We start from the raw sequence: 14044 nt of genomic DNA on the forward strand, positions 1-14044 counted from the left end.
GGTGATGTTATATAAGACGTCAGTTTGGTGATGTTATATAAGACGTCAGTTTGGTGATGTAATATAAAACGTCAGTTTGGTGATGGTATATCAGACCTCAGTTTGGTGATGTTATATAAGACGTCAGTTTGGTGATGTTATATAAGACGTCAGTTTGGTGATGTTATATAAGACGTCAGTTTGGTGATGGTATATCAGACGTCAGTTTGGTGATGTTATATAAGACGTCAGTTTGGTGATGTTATACCAGACGTCATTTTGGTGATGTTATACCAGACGTCATTTTGGTGATGTTATACCTGACGTCATTTGGTGATGTTATACCAGACGTCATTTGGTGATGTTATACCTGACGTCATTTGGTGATGTTATACCTGAAGTCAATTTGGTGATATACCTGACGTCATTTGGTGATGTTATACCAGACGTCACTTGGTGATGTTATACCTGACGTCATTTGGTGATGTTATACCTGAAGTCAATTTGGTGATGTTATACCTGACGTCACTTGGTGATGTTATACCTGACGTCATTTGGTGATGTTATACCTGAAGTCAATTTGGTGATGTTATACCAGACGTCATTTGGTGATGTAAAATCAGAGCGTCAAATGCTGGTTGTTACACGTAATAAACAGATATACAGACATAAATTCATTCACAACTAAACTACAATGAAGATTTAATCAATACAAAAAAGATTCACAATAAAAATAGAAGTATATCAAGTTTTGATTGAAATGATGTGTAGGATTTTATCGCTGGGAGCTTTGTTGTATGGAAATTTTTGGAAAATTTGCAATTTTTACCTGTAGTCATCAATTTTCTTGGCCACATTCCTGACAATGTGTGCGTGTATTGATATTCCGTAGACTGATGTGTCTTAGTAGACTGATGTGTCTTTGTTGACTGATGTGTCTTAGTAGACTGATGTGTCTTAGTAGACTGGTGTGTCTAAGTAGACTGATGTGTCTAAGTAGACTGATGTGTCTTAGTAGACTGGTGTGTCTAAGTAGACTGATGTGTCTAAGTAGACTGATGTGTCTAAGTAGACTGATGTGTCTAAGTAGACTGATGTGTCTAAGTAGACTGATGTGTCTAAGTAGACTGATGTGTCTTAGTAGACTGGTCTGTCTAAGTAGACTGATGTGTCTAAGTAGACTGATGTGTCTCGGCATGTTGATGTCTCAGAAGACTGCTGTTTTTGTGGGATTATAAAGCCACAATCAAGTGGAGACAAGCGAAGATGCCCAGACCAGAACAAACTCACCATTTAAAGTCGAAGAGTTCGCCAAGGGGACATAACTAACAGCTGAATGGCGAAATGTTCCTGAGACGAAAGAGCGGATGGACTAGATAAAAGAGAAGCGATCGTGTTGTTGCGCGCTGGTCAGGCCGGCCTCTACGTCCCCACCCATTGATCGGATCAAACGCCAGGTTTAAAAGCCGCTGAGATCACTAGATGCTGAAAGCTCTGAGCCGGCTAAGGGGATTTCTCGATTTATTCTGCATTTCGACACTTTAGCTTGAGTAAAAATGAGCAACAGAGGACAAGTTTAAAGTTTGAAGACTGACATTTCATTTGCAGTAAAAACAGAAGGGAAGCGGTCGCTTTAATGATGGCTTGGTGTAGAATTATTCAGTGCAAACAGTTTTTATTTCGGTTGGGATTTCAAAGTCATTGTCGTGTTGTTTTCATCTAAGTTGATGTGGGTTTTAGCTGTTTGTGATGTGGGTTTTAGCTGTTTGTGATGTGGGTTTTAGCTGTTTGTGATGTGGGTTTTAGCTGTTTGTGATGTGGGTTTTAGCTGTTTGTGATGTGGGTTTTAGCTGTTTGTGATGTGGGTTTTAGCTGTTTGTGATGTGGGTTTTAGCTGTTTGTGATGTGGGTTTTAGCTGTTTGTGATGTGGGTTTTACTGATGTTGGTTTTAGCTGTTTGTGCTGAGGGTTTTTTTCTGTTTCTGGTGTGAGTTTTAGCTGTTTCTGGTGTGGGTTTTAGCTGTTTCTGGTGTGGGTTTTAGCTGTTTCTGGTGTGGGTTTTAGCTGTTTCTGATGTTGGTTTTAGCTGTTTCTGGTGTGGGTTTTAGCTGTTTCTGGTGTGGGTTTTAGCTGTTTCTGGTGTGGGTTTTAGCTGTTTCTGGTGTGGGTTTTAGCTGTTTCTGGTGTGGGTTTTAGCTGTTTCTGGTGTGGGTTTTAGCTGTTTCTGATGTTGGTTTTAGCTGTTTCTGGTGTGGGTTTTAGCTGTTTCTGGTGTGGGTTTTAGCTGTTTCTGGTGTGGGTTTTAGCTGTTTCTGGTGTGGGCTTTAGCTGTTTCTGATGTGGGTTTTAGCTGTTTCTGGTGTGGGTTTTAGCTGTTTCTGATGTTGGTTTTAGCTGTTTCTGGTGTGGGTTTTAGCTGTTTCTGGTGTGAGTTTTAGCTGTTTCTGATGTTGGTTTTAGCTGTTTCTGGTGTGGGTTTTAGCTGTTTCTGGTGTGGTTTTAGCTGTTTGTGATGTGGGTTTTAGCTGTTTCTGATGTTGGTTTTAGCTGTTTCTGGTGTGGGTTTTAGCTGTTTCTGGTGTGGGCTTTAGCTGTTTCTGATGTTGGTCTCCAGTTCACTGTCACCAGATTAAAATGGCTATAAGTTACAGACAGCGCCAGTCTCTCGAGTAATGCCACGGCCAAACACAGGTCCATCGATGATAGAATATCAGAGGAAGTAGAGTTCAGCACAAATAATGTGTCTGTCGTTTTGCTATGATCTGTCCCTGGGTGGCGTATCTAGGACTTTTAACATCCAGACAAAAACAAAAATAAAGTGTTGGTGTTGGTGTTTGTGTTTGTGTTTTTGTTAGAAAGTGTAGCGGGCTGGGCAGGGAGGTTTTGGACGGGCAGGTTTTTTGTTTATTTGCCAGGAAAGTTCAAAACCATTAGGGCTTTCAACTGTCGTGAGTTGTTTACAGATGTGGGTGGGGAGGTGGGGAGGTGGGTGGGCAGGTGGGTGGGTATGTGGGTGCGGAGATGGAGGGAGATGTAGGTTAGGTTTAGGAGATGTGGGTGTAGATGTGGGGTGGGGATGTGTGGTTTTCTGTTTGTCTGAAATGAGACTCAACGAAGGCAGACTAACGATGTCGGAGTTTGTTGTCTGCTGTCTGATGTATGGCCTGCTGACTAAGTGGCGAGTCGTTGTGTGGCGGTCGTGTGGCTGTGTCCGTCGAGTGGTTGTATGACAGTCGTGTGGTTGTGTGACAGACGTGTGGTTGTGTGACAGTCGTGTGGTTGTGTGACAGTCGTGTGGCTGTGTGACAGTCGTGTGGTTTTGACACTTCCATACAACTCTCTCACGACTCCTAAAAAAACTGCTCTCTCCCCCCTAAACGACTACCCCACCCGGCGAGTCCCCCCCCTCCCCCCACATCCCCGACTCCCCCAGCCCGAGCTTGTAGGTAGCGACGTGAACCGAACTTGATTAAAGATGGGCCAGACATTTTGGTGGAACAAGGGGACTCACTCGCGTTAAGTGATCGAGTTACGGATTAGTGATCGAACGTCGATCGAGTGAGACAAGGGCGACAACCCTGCTGGGGATGAGGAATTAATGGACTGGCGAGAAGTGATCGAGAGTTCTAGTCGAGCGTCGATTGGCTAAGTAATATCACGTGAGGGAATCCGTCGTCACAGCGATAATCCGTTTATCAATCTGGTGGCCGTGCGTGCTACAAGTGTAGCCTTTACCAGGGGGGGGGGGGGTTGAGATGGGGGGGGGGTGCTGACCAAAGCATGGCGGACAGCGCTTAAGGGCGGTAGAGCACCACGTGATTTCATCGCCAGAGCAGCTTGTGTCTAAGCCGGAAGTTTCATTCAGAGAGTGGGATGGAGGTGGGGTAGGGATAGGGGTGTGGTGGGGTGGCGTTTTGAGGAAATTTATAGTGTAGTGTGTAGTTGTGTTGTCTGTAAGTTGTATGAGTGTATGGTCTAGTTGTTTTGTCTGTCGGTTCTTTGAGTGTATGGTCTAGCTGTCCGATAAATGAAGCAGAGTGTCCATTTATGTTGCGGTGTGATTGTTAGATGGATAAAACATTGATGGAATGTGGTTGTGTGAATGTTAGTTCTCGAACGTGTGAATGTGTGGACGTGTGGTTATGTGGGGGGTTGGCGAGGTTGAAACTAAATTAACATTTTTTACCCACTATGCCTTTTATTTAATAATAAACTGTTCTTTCAGTCACGTGGTTCCAATTTGAAAGGTTCGCTTTAGTGATTATTTTATTTATACTCCCAACACTTATAAATACTAACAACTTTAATTCAATTAAAATTTATCAGTTTAGCTCTACGGAGACAGTATTACTCAGATGTTTCTATAGGTACCTACCAATTTGCAACCATGTTCACAACATTTGCTGTTATAATGCTGTTAAACAAATATTAATGTTTTGACTGGTCAAATGCTTATTTAATATGTTTTTTGGTTATCTGTTCATAGAATGGTACTAGTTTAGCTGATACTCAATTACATATCTTTATTAAATCAATGTTTTGTTTGCCAAAATAAACGATACATTTAAATTAAAACTATAAATTGAACATGATTAGAGAATTAAATATTATTAGTGACTCAATATTATGTACTTATATAAAGAATCAAAATAATTTATTACAAATATAAACGTGTTTTTTTCAACAAGATATTTTAACGATTCTCAGCGAAACAAATGTTTATGTAGTCAATGTTGCTTTAATAAATTTTATTCATAAAAATCATGTAATGGGACACAACCGATAAATTTAAATATCATATTAAAGTTTACGTTGTTAACTCCCTTTTCAGATCACTCTTGTATCGAACAGCATTTATCGCCCTTGTGCCGCTGTTCGCTGTTTTTCTACTGGGATTCAGCAGCCCGTTTTGGATGAAAAAACACCAGGTGAGTAGCAGACTATCAGGTAACGCGTGTAGCTACACCAGGTAAATTAGGCTCATTAGGATAAGATAAAATGTACAAATTAAATTTCTTAACTACCAAGCAATAATCAATCGACCACAATTTCTGCTGTATATACCAGGGGTCGGCTACCTGTGGCTCTTTTGGTGTCACGATGCGGCTCTCTAGCTCCAAAATTTATAACAAAATTTATACTGTAAAGATACACAAGTTTAAACAGGATAAAAAACACTCATCAGAGAACAATGAGAATACGTGGAGTAGAGAGTAGACAGCTGACAGCCGCTTGGGCACCAGGCCCAGCCCCACAACCGTGTTGTAGCCAGCCACGTGACAATAATTCTATGCTTGCCACTGCCCAAGTGCCGACTGTTTCGAATATCGTTGAATGGGGACTGTTAATTTAGAATGCATTTCCCTATCCGTCAGTAATCATTAATTTGACGTGAGTGACGTAGTTTTTATTAGCTTCCTACCGTCGAGCTGAGTACTGGACAGCGGGGTGCGAGTTTACCCTGGGCTCTGTGGGGTGGAAGATAAGCCCTGTGAGAACCAAAGGATAGAAGCGAACGATGCAAGTTATTCAAACCGATATCCAAGCCAGTTAGTCGGAGTTTGCCGTGTTGAGGCCTGCCTGTCTAATGGGAGGCACCTCCTGAGACGGTGTTGTCCGTAAAAAAAATAATAAAAAATTAACAGCTTCTATAGTGGATTGGGATAGTCCTATATTTTTATTTTTTTTATTACTAATTTCATTATTCTGGCGAAACAAGGGTATGTTTTTATATGAATAAATATTATTTCATATTTAAAGCTATTTATTTTAAATAACAAATCAAATTTATTTATCTAATCCAAATCAAATAATAAAATATTGAAATAACAATGCCAGTAGCTATTTAAAACTGGGAAATTGGCAAAATTTTAACTTTTAGCTCTTCCGTTTCCAAAGGTTGCCGACCCCTGAACTAGAGAACAATTTTTTTTAGTTGTTTCCCATTTTAACATTCATACTAAACAAGGGAAGCAACAAATTTCCTGAATGTTTTCATGATAACAAACATAATAATACAATATAAATTGAAATGATTGTTTTATTTATTATATTTTACATAGTTATTAATACGTTTTTAAGTAATATTTTGTCCATTAGTGGTAATTATTGGATTTCTGAATAATTAATTTTCTCTAAAATATGTATAAAAGCATTAGATTAATGACCGGCTGAATTTTTAAAGAGGGGACACTACCGCTTTCTTAACGATTTCTTCTTATAAACCATTGACCCTCTCTGAAATATTTCCTTTCCTCTCCCCACCCAGAATTCTGACACTTTCATTTGACCTTCACCCCTTTTACTGTCATCCTTTGCTTTTTTTTTATAATCAAATACATGACATCATGTAAATATTCATTATGTACATTTGCAAAACCTTTCGTTTTCATTTGGTGTTCAAAATTATGTTAAAAAATTTGATGTTGATGTACTTGTTTTAATTGCAAATAAAAGTATTTAAAAAAAAAAATCCTTTTTTAGTACTGTTCACCATTTTCTGCATGTAATGATAATTTTTGTAAATGTTTGAATTATGTTACAGACTAACGCTCACACACATTTGTATATGCAGATGTAATTATTTCTATTTGAAAATAAAAGTAATAAAAAAAAAATTTAAAAAGAAAATTTAAAAAAAAAAATTGAAAAAAATAAATTGAAAAAAAAAAAAAAAAAGATAATTTTCATAGTATAGGGTAATTCATAGTAATAGGCCATTTCATTCTCTCCATTTAATTACTATATTATAAGCAATTGATGTTCATGTTTTTGATGCTGTGTTAAACCATCAAATAAATTATTATTACTATTTAAAAAAAAAAAAAAAAAAAATTTAATGGATAATATTTGTCATAAGTCCTGTTAATTATTTGAGCACTTTGATTTTGAAAACTATGTATTGTTTTTGATGTACTCAGTCATGGCATTAAAAAGTAATATTCTTGAACAAAAAAAAAAAAATAAAAATAAAATAAAAATGAAATTAAGGGACAACATAATATTGTTTGAGTATGTGTCGGAAACTTGCATCTCGCGAGCCGAATGCGGCTCCCCTGATGTCAAATTGCGGCCCCTCAGTTCCATGCATAAATTATAATAATTATTAGATCTATTTATCATTTTCAAAACTCATAACAAATGTTATACTGTAAAACAAAACACACCTTCGAACACTAAAACAACTTTAAATAAAATAAAAATAAAACAATGAGAATAGGTGGAGTAGAGTGTCTATGGACAACTGACAACCCCGTGGCTATGGTTCCATGCTTTCCACTACCAATGTCCAAACTTTGTTTCGAATATCGTTCAATAGTGAATGTTATTTTATTGAGATTGCATTTCTTTATATGTCAGCATTCATAAATTTGACCTGCGTGACGTAGCATTTTGGTTATTAGCTTCTAAATTGGGTAGGGGCGGATAGCGCCATAGCTATATAATTTGATTTTTTTTATACAAGCAGAGATAGCTAAAATAATTTCGTGTTTTGTGCGAAATAACTAGATATAATTTCATACTTAGGGGCCTAAACCTATTTGTTTAAAATTTATTCACCTAATCCTAATCAAATACCAAATATTAAATATTAACATAAAAATGTTAGTGGCTCTTTAAAAACTGGGAAATTTTATAAATTGTAACTTTTGGCTCTTCTGTCTCGAAAGGTTGCCGACCCTTGGTATATACGGCTGTTATTGATTACCAATAAACCCGCTGTTAATTACAATTATATTAATAATTACTCATTTGTTGTAAACACAGGTGGAGAAATACAGAGGACACTACAACCTGTTCGACAAGGTGGATGTTAGTATAGGACTGTGGCGGGTGTGTGAGGGGAAGGACTTCTTCGATATCAAGGACTGTACGAGTCTGCCCAACATTACCTCATGTATGTCATACAACTGTCTGTCACTGTCTGTCATACAACTGTCTTTGACATCAAGGACTGTACGAGTCTGCCCAACATTACCTCATGTATGTCATACAACGTTCTGTCAGACGTTTTTGTAAGATACAACGTTTGCATAATACAAGTCTGTAACATACTGTCCACTGTGTCCACGCACCTGTCTTTCACACTAAGCTGCTCACCAATCTGCCAAAATTCACAGCTAGTAAGGCAAGGCATGGGTCGGCGTGGTCGAGTCGGTAAAGCTCATGGTTGCTAAACCGAAAAGTCTCGAGTTCGAACCCTCGGGCAGATGAGGTTCGTTAGCTGGGGACAGCCACTCTTCTAGGAGAGACAACTCCAAAATTAAAACAACTGCTGCCTTGTAGTTTGTTCTTGGTTGGACAAAGGCTATGGAAGCAAATCCAAAATGAAAAGCAGGCTGAAATCGGAGTCAATGGCCTCAATGGCGCATAACCAGTTGACACGTAACGCTTAATTGTGTTGGAGGCGTGGTCGAGTCGGCAAAAAGCTCATGGTTGATAAATTCGAACAAAGTCTCGAGTTCAAACCAACTGGCAGATAAATCTCGATCCTCTTCAACACTCATAATTAAGAACGAAGAAGAAGAAGAAAGAAGTCAAGGCATTAGGACTTTTTTTTTCTATCCATCAATAAAATGTTCAGTGAGCACATCTTTTGTAGACCACATTCAATGAAGAGACTGTTTTAAAAATTACACTTACAGATACTATCAGATACTAGTTGGTAAACACGTGTTGAAAACATCTGTTGAAGACACACGTTAAAAACATCTTTTAAAGACATACGTTAAAAATATCTGTAGAAGACATACGTTAAAAACATGTTGAAGACATACGTTAAAAACATCTGTTAAAGACATACGTTAAAAACATCTGTTGAAGACATACGTTAAAACATCTGTTGAAGACATACATTTTATACGTTTAAAACATGATGTTGTTGTTGTGTCTCCACAGACGAGATGGCGTGCCAGTCGATGATGTGTCTATCCCTCATCTTCACCCTCTTCTCGCTCATCTTTGGCTTCTACGAGAACTGCGCCACCATGTACGAGATTGAGGACGGGAGCGAGAGCAAGACAAAATGGCCGGAGATGAACGCCATAGCTGCAGGTTAGGGGCAGGTTTTGTACATGTTGGCCATCACAGGTGCTGTTGGCTATAATGTCGGTTATTGGCCATCACAGCGGTTTTTGGCCATAATGTTTTCAGTTAGAAATTATTATTGTTACCTAAAAATGATGTAACCAATCTATTATTGTTACCTTTCAGAATTTGCTCATTCTATTATTGTTACCGAACATTGATGTAAATTATTGTTGCCTGTCCAGAATTTTGACCAATCTATTATTGTTACCTTTCCAGGATGTAACCAATCTATTATTTTTACCTAACATTGATGTAAATTATTGTTACCTGTCCAGGTATCTGACCAGTCTATTATTGTTACCTGTCCAGGTATCTGACCAGTCTATTATTGTTACCTGTCCAGGTATCTGACCAATCTATTATTGTTACCTAACATTGATGTAAATTATTGTTACCTGTCCAGGTATCTGACCAGTCTATTATTGTTACCTGTCCAGGTATCTGACCAGTCTATTATTGTTACCTGTCCAGGTATCTGACCAATCTATTATTGTTACCTGTCCAGGTATCTGACCAATCTATTATTGTTACCTGTCCAGGTATCTGACCAATCTATTATTGTTACCTGTCCAGGTATCTAACCAATCTATTATTGTTACCTGTCCAGGTATCTGACCAATCTATTATTGTTACCTGTCCAGGTATCTGACCAATCTATTATTGTTACCTGTCCAGGTATCTGACCAATCTATTATTGTTACCTGTCCAGGTATCTGACCAATCTATTATTGTTACCTGTCCAGGATGTAACCAATCTATTATTGTTACCTGTCCAGGTATCTGACCAATCTATTATTGTTACCTGTCCAGGTATCTGACCAATCTATTATTGTTACCTGTCCAGGTATCTGACAAATCTATTATTGTTACCTGTCCAGGTATCTAACCAATATATTATTGTTACCTGTCCAGGTATCTTCGGTATGATCGGTGTGGGCATGTACGGTGCCATCATCATAGAGCTGGCTAAAGGGGGCGATGGAGCCGTCCACTGGGCCTTTCCCGTGACAACCATATCCGCCACGGGTTTCATCGTCTGCGGCATCCTCATGGCCATAGCCAACCCGATCCATGCGGTAAGATGACAACTTCCGGTGACGTAATACTTTTTTGCTTTTGTCCCTTCATTTACTTTCATCGAATATATGTACTATACTTTTTTTTTTAATTTAAAAGGATTTAAAAAATTTAAAACTTTTAGTAGTATTGTTTCTTTCTTTATATTGTACGTAATATGTCAATTTAAATAACAAAAAAAAATAATAATAATTTCTTCTTTTAAATAAAAAAAGTCTATCGTTTAGATAGATAGATAATGTTCCCTTCTCGTGTTCTCTAAGTTGTGACGTTTCCCTCCGACAGCCCCGGCAGAACTACCCCGGCCAGATCATGAGCCTCTCCCGTCAGAGCTCCCTCCGTGTCCGTGAGCCCAGCGTTCAGGACCGTCTGGTGTCCACCAGCGAGACGGCGGGGCAGTACTCGGGCGCCCCGGCCCCCTCCACCCTGTACGGCGTGATGGGGGGCGGCAAGGAGTCGCGCGACGCCCCGTTCCTGCAGCGCAGCGACTCTTGCCTGAGCTCACACATGTCCTCCCCCGACCTGTTCCTCGCCTCCACCAACGCCGAGAGCAACCACTACGGCGGCCACCGCAGTACTCACGTCGTGGAGACGCACGACTGCTACTCCAGGACCTATGACGTCAGCAGGAGGAGCAACGTCAAGCTGCAGAACAAGGCGGCACAGCGCCGCTCGTGGCACTTCGACGACCGCAGCGGGGCCTACGTTGTAAGTGACCTTATCAACAGACCGTGTGACGTCACGCCGTCTGGCGACAAGCGTGACGTCATCAAACCGCCCGTGCCTCCGCGACGTGACAAGAACACGTCACCGTCACACCCCCTCCCCTCCCGCCCGTCCAAGAGCAAAGCATTAAACTCGATACCCGACGAGTCGAACGACCTGATGGTGCTAGACGACCCGGTCGTGATAGCCCCAGTCAGCCCCGGCCGGAACCTGAACCAGGATAAGAGCGACGAACAGACGTCATCGTCTAGCCGGAACACAAACCCTTTCATCGACGACCCGCCATCGTCGTCGTCGTTATCGGGGTCAGCCTCCCACCCCCGCCCCAGTCTACAACACAGCTCCGTCAGCACCGAGTCTTGGGAGAGCCAGCCCTGGCCCGACCCCCCCACCGAGATGGAGATCCTCGGGAACACGTCGCCCTCCTGCACCACCGAGACGTCCTCGGTCTCCAACACCCCCCAGCCCGTCACGCCCCAGCCCATCACCCCCCAGCCCAACACCGTCCCCGAGAGCCTCCAATACCAGCCCCAAAACTACGCTAGCCTCTCACGAAAACAAACCCAGGAAGACAAAAAAAGCCCGTTTATCAAATCCGACACCTCGGAATCGCATTGTGACTCCAATTCCGTCAGATCAAAACAAGGGGAGCGAACTCACAGATCAGGCGACACAACTCCTGCTAAACATAAACAAGGGGAGCGCATCTACCGGCCGTCTAGTAACGGGAGCACCAAGTCCCGACAGGAGTCTCACGTGCCGGTGTTACAAGAGTACGACAACCCCTTGTTTAAATCCCAGACACCGGAAGACCGGCGAGGGCTGGCGTTCGAGCAGGAATTCGACCTCAAGATCTGCGACTCGACCTCCTTCATCCACCCCTCCCCCACCCCGCCGCCTTCATACTTCTCCATTGTGGACGCGGTGCAGGCCGAGCCGACCTCGTACCGACGCCACAGTAGCCACTACAGCTACAGCCCCAAGCTCGACCCCAGGGGCTCGCCCCACACCGTACCCAGACCCGCCTCTCTAGAAAACGGCAAAGACCCACCGCCGGCGTACACCCGCCACCCTAAAGGAAACAAGGGCGACAACTCCAAGAAACAAGCCACGCCCCGAGATAAGGGTAAACATCAACAAAATGGCGGCGTGAGGTCACGACCCCGGCAGGTCAAGCGTGAACACAACCAGCGGCGTAACGCCCAACAGGAGGGGCCGCAGCCCCCCTCGCCACACGCCGGCAGCTACGGTTCCAGCCCCGACCTGACGACACGTTCACCAAAGCCTGGACGTCGCATGACCTCTAGCACAGGCCTGGCTAATGGAAACGTCTATGTCCAGGAGGACTGTAATAGAAACATGGCGCCCCGGACCCCGCCCCCTCCCGACTGTCGCCCCAGCTCCTACGGGTATGACTGCAACAGACAATCGCCTTACTTCATTCGGCCAACCAATCAGTTTCCTCATTGGGGCGACTCTGACCTCTGACCTCTACACGTGAGCAAGCAATGACTGTTCCCACAGTGGACCTTCATGAGGACCTAACGCGAAATTTGACCAGTCCACAGTGGACCTTCGTGTGGACCTAGTGCGCCTTTTGACCTGCTCATGTTAACAATAGCCACAGGGACTCCTGGCCAACCCTGGCGTAGTTAGAGGTCTGTAGCAACCATGTGACGTCACAGACCCCGTGACGTCACGCACCGTGTGACGACACAGAACCTGCGAGCCTGTATCATAGCAACGACGCCTGTTAGTTGAATGTTACTACTAACCATGTTGATATTTGAATAACCTGCTTCTCTCGCTGATCATAACCCTCTGCTGTAGCGCCCAATGTACTCCGTCTGTTTCTCCTCTTGTCTGCTTATACTGCCTTTTACTGCCAAGTGTCATCTCTGCCAAGTGTCACCTGTCACACTGACATGTTCAATAATTAGAGCTAGTCGCCTGTAATTAACCCATTTACAAAACTCATGAGTCACAATTTTTTACTTTATACAGATGATTATGTAGCATATTTTACTGTAGACGGATGATCATGTCACATATTTTTACTTTATACAGATGATTAAGTAACATATTTTACTGTAGGCAAACGTTTATGCGACATATTTTTTACTGCCATGTAGTATTGGTAGTGCTTTATAAACCAAGGATGGTAACTCTGTGATGTATTTGTAAACAATGACATGTAGAACTGACACAAGCCATCACAAGTCGCAGTAGATAACCTTTAGCCTTTAGCATTGAGTATCTGTCTACTTTGTATTTAGTCATTGGATATGTACAGTTTCTCACACACTTCCCTGCTTCACACATCCCTGTGTAATTTGACATCAGCTCCCCATTTTTCCCAAGCCAACTACACTCCGATAAAGCTGTGACAGCCGGAAGTCTTGACAGCCCCTCCCACCGACTAGACCAACTTTATTTGACCCTACCCAGCCAATGGGTGTCATCTCATGCACCGAGTGAACCAGGAAGACGAGGTCACAATGACATGATTACGTCAGCACATCATTTATTTACCTAGAGGTGTTCAACTCTTAAGTCGGTTAGGTAGATACGGGGGGGGGGGGGGGGGGAGAAGGGAATGGGTCTAAGGTCAGTGTTTGACTCTTGTATAATCCAGATATTGACCTTGCTGTTGTCCAAATGTTCTGGTCATTAAAACTCCTAAAGGTCACGTATCTGACCCACATTTACACAAGACGTGGCAGAAACCAATTTTCCGACAACAAACGGCAAAAATTATTCCCATCACCTGATAGGGCTTAGCCTGACCTGATGAACCGTGACATTTTGGAGCTTCCTGATTGGTTAATCGATCGCTGAGTCATCGAAATTCTAAAGTACAAAAAATTTACTTGAAGTTCTCAGACCAGTTCAACACGTTTTACTGCAAGCATGTAAACAAAATGACCTGCATGCGTCCTTAATGAGTTGCATGCGTCCATAAAGACTGGCATGCGTCCTTAATGATCTACATGCGTCCAGAATGAGTTGCATGCGTCCTTAATGATCTACATGCGTCCAGAATGAGTTGCATGCGTCCTTGTGAGTAGATCAGCGGCACTTGTCATGTCAAACAAAATTTTTGACCATAGTAACAAATATTGTTGCTAGTCCTAATTACAAGGGAATACAGCTAATCGCATTAATATGTCAT

The 14044-nt window shown here is 42.0% G+C and overlaps 1 protein-coding gene across 1 annotated transcript in view; it reads left to right on the top strand.

Annotated features, from left to right (window-relative positions):
* The window catches only part of LOC131947662 (uncharacterized), a 67289-nt gene extending 53865 nt beyond the window's left edge, over positions 1–13424 (top strand). Inside the window, exons 3-7 of the mRNA XM_059308919.1 lie at positions 4811–4907; positions 7747–7876; positions 8878–9033; positions 9982–10145; positions 10432–13424. Of these exons, the coding sequence (XP_059164902.1) occupies positions 4811–4907; positions 7747–7876; positions 8878–9033; positions 9982–10145; positions 10432–12360 (2476 nt within the window). The 3' untranslated portion in view covers positions 12361–13424. The remainder of the gene's footprint in view (positions 1–4810; positions 4908–7746; positions 7877–8877; positions 9034–9981; positions 10146–10431) is intronic.
* Positions 13425–14044: the final 620 nt, after the last annotated feature.

This window comes from Physella acuta, unplaced genomic scaffold (assembly GCF_028476545.2).
Source record: "Physella acuta isolate Inbredline_101_S28 unplaced genomic scaffold, ASM2847654v3 ptg000058l, whole genome shotgun sequence".
Taxonomy (NCBI): Eukaryota; Metazoa; Mollusca; class Gastropoda; family Physidae; genus Physella; species Physella acuta.